Source organism: Thalassophryne amazonica, chromosome 22, assembly GCF_902500255.1.
Source record: "Thalassophryne amazonica chromosome 22, fThaAma1.1, whole genome shotgun sequence".
Taxonomy (NCBI): Eukaryota; Metazoa; Chordata; class Actinopteri; order Batrachoidiformes; family Batrachoididae; genus Thalassophryne; species Thalassophryne amazonica.
In genome coordinates this window covers 38,449,815-38,463,526 of record NC_047124.1, presented here as the reverse complement: position 1 = coordinate 38,463,526, position 13,712 = coordinate 38,449,815, and the positions used below count along the sequence as shown (strand labels likewise).

Here is a 13,712-nt window from a genome sequence, read left to right as displayed (position 1 = left end):
GAACAACAAGCGACACAGATGATCGCAGATGATAAAGGCAACAACCGGCACAGACAATAAGGGCAACAACCAACACAGATGAACTCAGATGACATGGGCAACAACAGACACAGATGACCTCAGACGATACGGGCAACAACAGACACAGACGACCTCAGATGATAACAGCAGCAAGCGACACAGATGACCTCAGAAGCTAAGAGCAGCAATGGACACAGATGATCAGAGCAACAACGGACACAGACGAAAAGAACAACGGACACAGACAATCACAGACAATAAGCAGAACAATGGACACAGACAATCACAGACAATAAGCGCAACAACGGACACAGACGATCGCAGACGACAACAGCAACAACGGACACAGGCGATCGCAGACGATAACAGCAACAACAGACACAGACGATCGCAGACAATAAGAGCAACAACGGACACAGACGATCGCAGACAATAAGAGCAACAACGGACACAGACGATCGCAGACGATAAGGGCAATAAGCGGCACAGACAATGAGAGCAACAAGCGACACAGATGATAGGAACAACAGCTGACACAGATGATCACAAACGATAAGAGCAACAACTGACACAGACAATAAGTGCAAAAAGCGACAAAGACGCCAAGAGCAAAAAGCGACACACATAATCACAGACAATAAGAGCAACAAGGGACACAGATGACAAGAAGAACAACCGACACAGATAACTGCAGACGATAAGAGCAACAACCCGGCACAGATGACAAGAGCAACAACCGACACAGACGATCACAAACGATACGGGCAACAACAGATACAGACAACCCCCAGATGATAAGAGCAACAACCGACACAGACAACCTCAGACGGTAAGAGCAGCACGAGACAGACGATTACAGACAATAAGAGCAACAACCGACACAAATGATAAGATCAACAACCAACTGACAAACACAGACAATAAGAGCAACAAGGGACAAAGATGAAAAGAACAACAACTGACACAGATAATCGTAAACGATAACAGTAACAATGGACACAGACGATGAGAGCAACAACCAGCACAAACAATCAGAGCAACAATTGACACAGACAACAAGTGCAGACGGCGATAAGGGCAGCAACAGACTACCTCAGATGGTAAGAGCAGCAAGCAACACAATCACAACTGATAAGAGCAACAATGGACACAGTTGATAAGAGCAACAACTACACAGATAACAAGAACAACACGGGGCACAGATAATGACAGACAATAAGAGCAACAAGCGAAACAGACAACAAGAGCAACAAACAACATCGACGACAAGAACAATAACCGACACAGACAATCGCAGACGATATGGTCAACAACAGGCACAGACGATAAGAGCAACAACGGACACAGACAATAGCAGACAATAACAGTAACAACGGACACAGACGATGAGAGCAACAAGCGGCACAGATGGTAAAAGCGACAACTGATACAGATGAAAAGAACAACAACTGACACAGATGCTAAGAGCAACAACCGGCACAGACGACAAGAGCAACAAGTGACACAGACAATCACAGTCAATAAGAGCAACAAGCAACACAGACGACAAGAACAACAACTGACACAGATAATCGCAGAGGATAAGGGCAACAACCGGCACAGACGACCTCAGACGATAAGAGCAACAATGGACACAGTTGATAAGAGCAACAACGACACAGATAAGAACAAAAACAGACAATCACAGACAAAAAGAGCAACAAATGAAACAGACGACAAAAACAACAACCGACACAGACAACAAAAGCAACAAGCAACACAGACAATCACAGAAAATAAGAGCAACAAGGGACACAGACGACAAGAGCTACAAGCGAAAACAATCACAGGCGATAAGCGCAACAACCGACACAGACGAAAAGAGCACAAACCGACACAGACGAATTTAGAGCAACAACCGACACAGATAATCGCAGACGATAAGGGCAACAAACGGCCACAGACGATACTGGCAACAACGGGCACAGACGACAAGAACAACAACCGACACAAATAATCGCAGACGATAAGGGCAACAACCGGCACAGACGATCTGGCCAACAAGGGCACAGACGATACAGGCAACAACCAGCAAAGACAACCTCAGTACGATAAGAGCAACAACCGACACAGACGACCTCAGATGATAAGGACAACAACCGATAGAGACAACCTCAGACAATAAGGGCAACAACCGACACAGACGACCTCAGACGATAAGAGCAACAATGGACACAGTTGATAAGAGCAACAACGACACAGATGATAAGAACCAAAAACAGACAATCACAGACAAAAGAGCAACAAATGAAACAGACGACAAAAACAACAACCGACACAGATGACAAGAGCAAGAAGCAACACAATACAGAAAATAAGAGCAACAAGGGACACAGACGACAAAAGCTACAAGCGAAACAAACAATCACAGATGATAAGCACAACAACCGACACAATCACAGAAAATAAGAGCAACAAGGGACACAGACGATAAGAGCTACAAGCGAAATAAACAATCACAGACGATAAGCACAACAACCGACACAGACGAAAAGAGCACAAAGCAACACAGACGATTAGAGCAACAAGGGACACAGACGATTAGAGCAACAAGGGACACAGACGACAAGAGCAACAACCGACACAGATAATCGCAGACGATAAGGGCAACAACCAGCACAGACATTAAGAACAACAACCGACACAAACTATCCCAGACGATAAGGGCAACAACCAACACAAACGATGAGGGCAACAACAGACACAGACGATAAGAGCAACCGGCACAGACAATACGGGCAACAACCGACATACAGACAACCTCAGGCGATAAGGGCAACAATGGACATAGACGACCTCAGATAAGAGCGGCAAGCAACACAGACGATAAGAGCAACAACCGACACAAATAATCACAGATGATAAGGGCAACAACCGGCACAGACGTTAAGAACAACAACCGACACAGACAATCACAGACGATAAGAGCAACAAGTGACACAGACAATCACAGACAATAAGAGCAACAACCAACACAGACAATCACAGATGAAGAGCAACAATGGACACAGGCGATAAAAGCAACAATGGACACAGACGATCGCAGATGATAAGAGCAAAAAGCGGCACAGACGATAAGTGCAACAAGCAACAGACAATAAGTGCAACGAGTGACACAGACGATAAGACCAACAACAAACACAGACAATCACAGACAACAAGAGCAACAAGCGACACAGACGATAAGACCAACAACAAACACAGACAATCACAGACAATAAGCGACACAGATAATAAGTGCAACAAGCGACACAGATGATAAGAGCAACAACGGACACAGTCAATAAGAGCAACAACCAACACAAATGATAAGAGCAACAAGCGACACAGACGATCACAGGCGACAAGAGTAACAACCGACAAAAAACAACAACAACCAACACAAATGATGAGAACAACTGACACAGACAATAAGAGCAACAACCGGCACAGACGATAAGAGCAACAATCGACACAAATGATAAGAGCGACAAGCAACACAGATGAATCGATAGCCGATAAGAGCAACAATTGATACAGTCGATAAAAGCAATAATCGATAGAGATAATGAGTTGTCTCATTAAAGGTCAAGCAGAGCTTTTATTGGATTTTAGATAAGCAGGAAGAGGACAGTTATCATTTGAGACGTCTTCGTGTTGCAGCACATACCAAGGTTGGGTAGGATACTTTAAATGTAATCCAAAAGTAATCAGATTACAAGTAATCCAAATGTATATACATACATGCATGTAATCCACATGTATTCTGTTCAAAGTAATCTACCCAACCTTGCACATTACATCTGTAACAGAACTGCTGCAGACAGGATGCAGCCTCACCTTTTCACAATAAAGCCATTTGCTATAATCGTATCGACATTAAAAAGGTTTTTATCAGAGTTCTGCTCATTTTGCAAACACAGCAGAACACATTGTGTAAACACAGTTTACATTTAGAAATGCACTTTAGACAATTTATGGGCCTGTCAGTTCTGTAGAGCTCTCAGTGGAACTGATCTGCAATCAATAATGAGTAATGATTGACCCCACTGAATCAGACATGTAGGATGAGTCCTCCATACTCACCTCTTTCTCAGTGAGCTTCACATCCTGAGGATAAAGCAGCTGAAAAGACAAAAACACGCAGTAAACACGCTGGTCTTGTACCCTGAACCAAACACAGCCCATTAGCCTGCCCCCTACAGGAAGCCAACCCTCAACAAAATCTTTTCACACAATACTTTGTGGGATTACACCAAGGATCAGCTCTGAGTCCTTTCTTGTTTGCAGTGGTGATGGACAGGTTGACAGATGACATCATACAGGAGTCCCCATGGACTATGATGTTTGCAGATGACATTGTGATCTGTCGTGAGAGTAGAGAGCAAGTTGAGTCTAGTCTGGAGAATGAAAGTCAGACTGAGTCCATGTGTGTGAATGAGAGGGAGCCCAGTGGAATAGTGCAGTTACAAGGAGTAGAAGTGGTGAAAGTACATGAGTTTAAATACACTCAACAAAATATAACGCAACACTTTTGGTTTTGCTCCCATTTTGTATGAGATGAACTCAAAGATCTAAAACTTTTTCCACATACACAATATCACCATTTCCCTCAAATATTGTTCACAAACCAGTCTAAATCTGTGATAGTGAGCACTTCTCCTTTGCTGAGATAATCCATCCCACCTCACACCTGTGCACTAATCATGGTGTCTAATCAGCATCTTGATATGGCACACCTGTGAGGTGGGATGGATTATCTCAGCAAAGGAGAAGTGCTCACTATCACAGATTTAGACTGGTTTGTGAACAATATTTGAGGGAAATGGTGATATTGTGTATGTGGAAAAGTTTTAGATCTTTGAGTTCATCTCATACAAATGGGAGCAAAACCAAAAGTGTTGCGTTTATATTTTTGTTGAGTGTATTTAAACTCATGTACTTTCACCACTTCTACTCCTTGTACTGCACTATTCCACTGGGCTCCCTCTCATTCACACACATGGGACTCAGTCTGACTTTCATTCTCCAGACTAGACTCAACTTGCTCTCTACTCTCACGACAGATCACAATGTCATCTGCAAACATCATAGTCCATGGGGACTCCTGTATGATGTCATCTGTCAACCTGTCCATCACCACTGCAAACAAGAAAGGACTCAGAGCTGATCCTTGGTGTAATCCACCTCCACCTTGAATGAGTCTGTCATTCCGGACTGTGCATATCACGCTGTCACACTATTCTTGTACATGTCCTGCACTACCCTAACATACTTCTCTGCTACTCCAGGACGTCCTCATATACACCACAACTCTTCTCTTGGCACCCTGTCATAAGCTTTTTCTAAGTCCACAAACACACAATGTAACTCTTTCTGTCCTTCTCCATCAGTATTCTCAGAGCAAACATTGCATCTGTAGTGCTCTTTCTCGGCATGAAACGATATTGCTGCTCACAGAGTTTCACCTGTTTTCTAAGCTAGCTTCTACTACTCTTTCCCATAACCTCATGCTGTGGCTGATCAACTTCATGCTCCCGTTACACTCTGACTGATCAAGGAAGTGTATGAAGAGCTGATACTATCAGTTTGTATTCATTTTATCTGACAAAATGTCCTTTTCCTATCCACAAGATGAGTTCCTTGCAGCTGATGTCCACCAAATTAGTCAAAAAGTTGTGTGTGGGTTTCTAAGCTTTGAGCAGAGATCAGGTGGAGAGCTTTCCTGCTGCCTCCATGCTTGTTTGTTGTTTTGTCTTCTGTTGTCTTTTAAGTTTCCTGCAGCTGTCGACAGTTCATTCTGGTCTGATTGGCTAAAAGTCCAGCACTCGTGAAGAAAGGACCGACACAGCAAGCACAGCTCCACGCCTTAAAGAAATAGACGGTGCTCTTGCTGGCTCTCTCAGCGAGGAGAGGCGGCGGAGTTGTTTGACTGAGGAAACATGATGTAAGTAAGTAAATAAGTCCCTTTGGCTGCTCCCTTGTTTGCACTCGAGTCGCCACCAGCAAATCAAGGTGGATCTGCATGTTGAATTGGCACAGGTTCTACGCTGGATGCCTTCCTGACGCAAACTCCACAGTACATGGAGAAATGTGGCAGGGGTGGGATTTGAACCCGGAACCTTCTGCACTGAAACCAAGAGCATTAACCACTTGGCCACCACCCTGCTGAGGAAACATGATGTTCCTGCTTTCATATTGTCATATTTGTCTGTAACTGGGAAAATCCTTGTGCTGAGCGCAGAACTCTGGAAATGTGATGCTCATGTGTCCATTAGCGCCCCAACTCCACTGGAGACTGACGAATCTGCAACGACAAAATATGTAAATACATAACTAATTCCTGTTGTGTGTCAGTCAGGGTGTGACACAGCATTATGCCTCTGTAGTTAGTGCACTCTGGACATCACCCCTTGCCAGGGGACTGCCAGGCCCAGGACTGGCAGCTGTGCTGCAGCAGGTTGCACAGCTGGCAGGTGACAGCAGCAGCTGGTGACCTGTGACCTTTGTTTGTGGTCAGGCCGGAGACCGCTCCAACTGCAAACTGACTGATGTACTTTGCAAAAATGAAACAGGCCATTGGAAAGTCCATTGTGCTAAATAAGAGACAAACACGGTTTTTAAAGCAAATACGGTTCTATTTTTTGGTATGTTACATGTTTATCGATGAAGTGTGTTGATGGTGGTTTTAGAGTGATCCAGCTGTCTTTCGTCTTTCAGCTCATATTGTGTTTTGTTCTCTGTGGAAGGTTTGAATTCTGTCATTTGAAATGTTCAGACCTCCTCACATCCTCTCTTATATTAAACTGGGTACCGTAGTCTGGTTTGAGGGCGGGCTGCTAAAGGGGTTCAATGAGAGAGCATAATTCTACTTCTGGGGAACAGCCCTCGTCTGTCTCCATCACAAACACGGCCATTTTCACCTAGTCTTTGCACCCAAACAAACTGAAAATGCAAAGAAAAAGTGACGATCCGGTGGGAAAGTGGACATGTGTTGTGGGTTTATTATGACCCGGAGCTCAAACGGTCGAGGCGGTCGCGTAGGCGAGAGGACACAGCGCCTCTGGTTAGCCGTGTAGGCTAGCACTGACCTGACACAAGCTTTGCATCGTCTTCTGTTCGCCAATGGGAACTGGAAAAGCACCTGCACTTTTCGCAACTGCAGCAGCAAAACCCAAAACACGTACACCATTTTCCCCTTAGAAGTGACATTGTTTTTGTGCAGGCTGTCCCCCGGAAGTGGGTCAAATCCCACGATGTACATAGGGGTTGAGCGGACTGCGTTGACCCACCGTCCTCATAACCTTTAGTGTCACACCAAAAGCAGAAAAACAGCCTGGAAAACAGTCCGGGGACAATCAAACACTGACATGTCCGACTGCCACGAACACATCTTCAAACTCCCTCAGAGGGCGGAGTCAAAGAAAGGGGCGGGGCCGCCGCGTCTATAACACTAATAAATGAAATTACTGACTTTTCTTGTATATCTCTTTGCCCTTGTGTTTTGTTCGTTTGTTATAGTATTTGTTTGAAATAAAGGCTTCTTGAAAAAAAAAAAAAGACAGCTGTGGTTTTTTTGGGGGGGGGGGGGGGGGGCATGGAGTGTTGCAGATGCTAATGAAGCTAAGCTAAAGGGTACCTCGATAGCTGTCCGAGTTCCAGGTCGAATGTCACCACGCAGGCACACTCCAGCCAGGAGGAGAAGCCTCCGCTCCCCGCCTCTCCTCACGGAGACAAACGGGGCCCTCACCAACCGCTCCATGACAGGACGGCGGCGGACACACGTCCTCCGGGAGAGACAGCCTGATGCTGATGCTAATTGTCTAATGCTAACGGCCCTGCGCACGGCCGTGACGTCACAGTAGGCGCCATGTTGACATCCAGCTCATTTTATGTTACTTTTTTAAGTCGATAAATCTTTAGATTTCACAGTCCGCAACCTGCATCTGGCAACTACAACATTGTTTATATTGAAATTTTTTTTTTACATGTTCCAAAGATTTAAAGTTACATGTTAATTATAAATATAGCAGTTAAACTCATAAAACTCAATTAAAAAAGTACATCACTTATAAAAAATAAAATAAATGCAAAGTGCATTGCTTCTATAGGATAAAATAAGTGTATCCCAGATACCCAACAGAGGAATCTTTCCACCACTTGGCTCTGTGATCTTATACTTTTGGTCATGACCCAAGTTTATGACCATAAGTGAGGACAGGAGCATAAACTGACTGGTAAATTGAGAGTTTCACCTTCTGGCTCAACTCACACAAATTTCAGATGCCGCTTCAATCAGTTTATTGATCTCAGGCTCCAATTTACCCTCACTCACTCATGAACAAGACCCCAAGAAACTTAAACTGCTCTGACCGGGGCAGTAACTCTCCCCTGACCCAGAGGGGACAATCCACCTTTTTCCGACAGAGGGCCATGGTCTCAGAGCTAAAGGTGTGGATCACAGCCTCTTCACACTCTGCCTCAAACCTGTTCATCGGAGGCCAAACATCTGATTAAGCCAACACAGAACCACATCATCTGCAAAAAGCAGAGAAGCAACTCTGAGGTCACCAACCTGGACACCCTCCAGTCCCTGACTGGCGCCCGGAAAGTCGCATCCATGAACATCACAAACAGAAGTCCTCCTCCCGCCAGAAACAGTTCTGATGTAATGCTGAGAACGTGGACACAGCTTCTACTTTGGTCATAGAGAGACTGAATCGCACGCTGCAGCAAATCCGGTACGCGTACTCTCACAGCACCCCCACAATACCTCAAGGGACTTGTCATATGCCTTTCTAAGTCCACAAAACACATGTAGATTGCTTGGTCTAGTTGCTCTCCTTTCTTGGCTCAAGATTTCCTGGATTACTTTGAAATAGAAGACATCAGCAGGCGGACGGTTAAAGTGCAGCGTGATCAAGAGCGTCTCAGTGCAGTTCTCAATGTTACTAAGATCTCACAGCGCGGCGACCATCTCCGAGTTTGCGGGATTTGAAACCTGGAAAGGGTGGATGTGGATGACACTGAGTCAGTAACACTCGACTGGCTTAATCTACATAATTATTTTATGTTAATTACTGTCTTAATGTATTTATAATGCATTTGTTGGTTCTGCCCCACGTCTGGGTTTCCAGGTTTCGCCCCACGTCTACAAGTGTAGCTTATTTATGTACAACCCCAATTCCAATGACGTTGGGATGTTGTGTAAAATGTAAATAACTGAAATGAATTAAATTGAATTGAATTGATTTTCAAATCCTCTTCAACCTATATTCAATTGAATACCCACAAAGACAAGATATTTAATTTTCAAACTGATAAACTTTATTGTTTGTGCAATATTTGCTCATTTTGAAATGGATGCCCTGCAACACCGTTTCAAAAAAGTTGGGACGGGGCAACAAAAGACTGGGAAAGTTGATGAATGCTCAAAGAACACCTATTTGGAAACAGGTGAGTGTCATGATTGGGTATAAAAGGAGGCATCCCCAAAAGTCTCAGCCATTCACAAGCAAAGATGGGTGAGGATCACCACTTTGTGAACAATTGCATGAAAAATAGTCCAGCAGTTTAAGAACAATGTTTCTCAATGATTCAACTGCAAGGAATTTAGGGATTCCATCATCTACAGTCCAGAATATAAGCAGAATCAGAGAATCTGGAGAACTTTCTACACGTATGCGGCAAGGCTGAAAACGCAACATTGATGCCCGTGACCTTCGATCCCTCAGGCGGCACGCATTAAACCCAACATCATTGTGTAAAGGATCTTGGAACACTTCAGAAAACCATTGTCAGTTAACACAGTTCGTCGCTACATCTACAAGTGCAAGTTAAAACTCTACCATGCAAAGTGAAAGACAAACATCAACAACATCCAGAAACACTGCCGCCTTCTCTGGGTCCGAGCTCATTTGAAATGGACAGACACAAAGTGGAAAAGTGTGCAGTGGTCTGATGAGTCCACATTTCAAATTGTTTTTGGAAATCATGGACGTTGTGTCCTCTGGACAAAAGAGGAAAAAGACCATCCAGATTGTTACCAGCACAAAGTTTAAAAGCCAGCGTCTGTGATGGTATGGGGGTGTGTTAGTGCCCATGGCATGGACAACTTACACATCTGTGATGGCACCATCAATGCTGAAAGGTACATCCAGGTTTGGAGGAGCAACACATGCTGCCATCCAAGCAACGTCTTTTTCAGGGACATCCCTGCTTATTTCAGCAAGACAATGCCAAGCCACATTCTGCACGTGTTAGAACAAGCGTGGCTCGTAGTAGAAGTAGTACAAGACTGGCCTGCCTGCAGTCCAGACCTGTCGCCCACTGAAAATGTGTGGCGCATTATGAAGCGCAAAATACGACAACAGAGACTCCGGACTGTTGAACAACTGAAGTCGTACATCAAGCAAGAATGGGAAAGAATTCCACCTACAAAGCTTCAACAATTAGTGTCCTCAGTTCCCAAACGCTTATTGAGTGTTGTTAGAAGGAAAGGTGATGTAACACAGTGGGAACATACCACTGTCCCAGCTTTTTAGAAACATGTTGCAGGAATGCATTTCAAAATGAGTAAATAATTGCACAAAACAATAAAGTTTATCAGTTTGAACATTAAATATCTTGTCTTTGTATTCAGTTGAATATAGGTTGAAGAGGATTTGAAAATCATTGGATTCTGTTTTTATTTACATTTTACACAACATCCCAACTTCATTGGAATTGGGGTTGTAAAATTTCCTTTCTTTTTACAAATTGGTGGGTACTGCTAATACCTCAGGTTTCAACTGAGAGAAGACTTGTTTCACCTTTTGACCTGAAATTCCTGGTCTCCAAACCAGAGACATCTCTGGAAAACTCCCTCCAGCTAGACTGTCCAGGGTCTCTAATTTAGAGCTTTCAAGGAGTCCTTGAAACCTGTTTAATGGTGAAATTCCGGCCAGGGTGAATTACAAGACATCTTGATTGTTCCACGTCAAGCCAGAGAAGCTTCCTAGACCCACCACAATACCTCTTCCAAGCTGAGAGACCATAAAATTCAGAGCCTTGATAACCAGTTCCTCATACAGGCCTCAGTTCGAGGAGAAAAATCTTTGTTCAGTACAGAGAACATTATTTTATTTGCATATGAAAGTTCTGTTTTCTTGTGTTTATTCAAGCAAACTGCTTTGCATATATTCCATTTAATCTGACGTGTTCCTTTTTTAACACAGTTTATATGATTTTTGAAAGAATTACACAGGGGTCACTTTCGTTGGTCATCGTTGGGATCGTTATGATCAGACAAATAATGTGGTGTAGTTTTCAACGTGATTGGAGCATTTTTAAATTTTGGCTCCATATTTGAAAATAAACAGTTAATTTAGAATGTGTGTGCCAAGTTCTATGCATTTATCACAAAATGCACAATCTTTATGGAAATTTTTAGGTATGCTGCACCACTCCCTCTCTTTCTTAACAACTTAACTTTCTTTTGTGGCTAAAAGGCCCCAAGCAGCCTCATATATAGCTAAGCCACCATATGGCTCTTCATTCTGTGTTTCATAACTTTTGATAATAATGTACCAGCATAACTATTTTTAAGGCTTGTCAAGTTTTTAACTTCCTAGTAGAACTTTTCAGAATAAGAGTGAATTTACAGAAAAGCATCCTTTTCTTCTTTTTGTAATGTTACCACATCGCTGTCGAAACTTTAACTTTTTCTAAATTCACACACACTTTTAATCTGGCTCCACAAATTTTTGGAAGCCACCAGAAACTATTTCAACAAACACCATCACCTCTTGGGTCACATTAAGTTTACGATGGACCGTCCGAGCACCTCAGCCCGTCCTGCCAGCAAACAGCTGACACTGAAGCCTTGGGATCACCGGGGAAAACCAGCGGTTCAACCCCAGACCCAGGCAGGCTCAGGCCGACCTGGCCATCAGCAACAGACGAACTCTGCTCTTCAAAACCACCAATCAACACACCCTCATCAATAACCATGTAAAATACCAAAAAATAGAAAACATACAGTGAGGAAAAGAAGTATTTGAACACCCTGCGGTTTTTGCAAATTCAAATCAGATTTATTTACTTAACTCATTAAACTTGTATTTCACTTTCTTTCAACCAGAGGTGCAGACACAAGTCACCATCAAGTCATGAATCAGCAAGTCCCAAGTCATAATAGCCACCAATTGTTTGCAAGCTGACTTGAGAATGACTTGACAGTGACTGTCCCACCTCTCGCTGTTCAACATCTCATGAGTAACAAATGTATCCATAATAAACTTATTTATTCATTGTCCATATGTCAAAATGCCAGTAAACTGTTCATTTTTCGTGTATGTTTGTAAATCAAATGATAAATATTCCTGCTGTTGTGTTTATTGTGTTCAGGATGGAAACAGGTTGGTCAGATCAATCTTATCGTAGACTTTCACATTGAGACTGATTAATTAATAACGTCCACCAGCCAGGGACTGTGAGAATGGACCGGGCCACTGGGTCACCCGCCCTCGACCGCCACCCAATCCTCTCTGCACCCAACCCCCATGGCGCCCTCTGCAGGTTGTGAACCCACGGAGGGCGGGGCCCACGTCGCTCGTTCGGCTGAGCCCAGCCGGGCCGCATGGTCTAAGGCCCGACCACCAGGCGCTCGCCGCACGAGCCCCAACCCAGGCCTGGCTCCAGGGTGGGGCCCCGGCTCCGCCATACCGGGGCGACGTCTCTGTCCTTGATTTTTTACTGGTCATGGAGGTTCTGAACTGCCCGTCGACCCGTCACCTAGGACCTGTTGCCATGGGAGACCCTACAGGGAGCACCAAGCCCCCAGACAACATAGCTCCTAGGACTTCATCCGGGTACGGCAAACTCCCCCACCCCGATAAGCTCTTGATTTACCTATCGATCTACGTTCCGATCCTCACCTATGGTCATGAGATTTGGCTCATGACCGAAAGAACAAGATCGCGAGTACAAGCGGGCCGAGATGGTTTCCTCTGCAGGGTGGCTGGGCGCTCCCTTAGAGATAGGGTGAGGAGCTCGGAGTCGAGCTGCTGCTCCTCCACATCGAAAGGAGTCAGTTTGAGGTGGCTCGGGCATCTTTTCCGGATGCCCCCTGGACGCCTCGCTGGAGAGGTGTTCCGGGCACGTCCCACTGGGAGGAGGCCCAGAACACGCTGGAGAAACTACACTCTCTGGCTGGCTTGGGAACGCCTTAGGATTCCCCCGGAGGAGCTGGGGAAGGTGTTGTGTGGATCAGGAGGTCTGGGCGGCTTTGCTTGAGCTGCTGCCCGCACGACCCGTACTACGGATTAAAGCGGAAGAAAATGGATGGATGGATAATTAATAACATTATAGTTCCTATGGCTTAAATAACCCATAGGTGTGCCCTATTTTGAGGTAATTATATTCTAAATAATTAGTTAAATCTTAAAATTGTTAATTATTTTGGTGACCCATTAGGGAGGTCCAGTCCAACTTAATTCAACTTTTGGATCTTAGTAATACTTGCTACAGCTTGATGCTACCATGTGAGCTGTCATTAATTACAAATAATCATTAAGTTATTTTAATTCACTACGAGAGAGAGAGAGACAGAGGACAGAGCTGCCCGTGCTTGGTACCACGGTTAATGCAGCAGGTGAAGCTGTGATGGTTGGTAACCATGGCAACGGTCCGGC

General features: G+C 44.4%; 1 protein-coding gene across 1 annotated transcript in view; it reads right to left on the bottom strand.

Annotated features, from left to right (window-relative positions):
• LOC117504186 (protein DENND6B-like) overlaps positions 1-7,905 on the bottom strand; it is a 74,098-nt gene extending 66,193 nt beyond the window's left edge. The window contains 2 exon segments of the mRNA XM_034163577.1: positions 4,126-4,164; positions 7,679-7,905. Coding sequence (XP_034019468.1) covers positions 4,126-4,164; positions 7,679-7,801 — 162 coding nt within the window. The 5' untranslated portion in view covers positions 7,802-7,905.
• Positions 7,906-13,712: the final 5,807 nt, after the last annotated feature.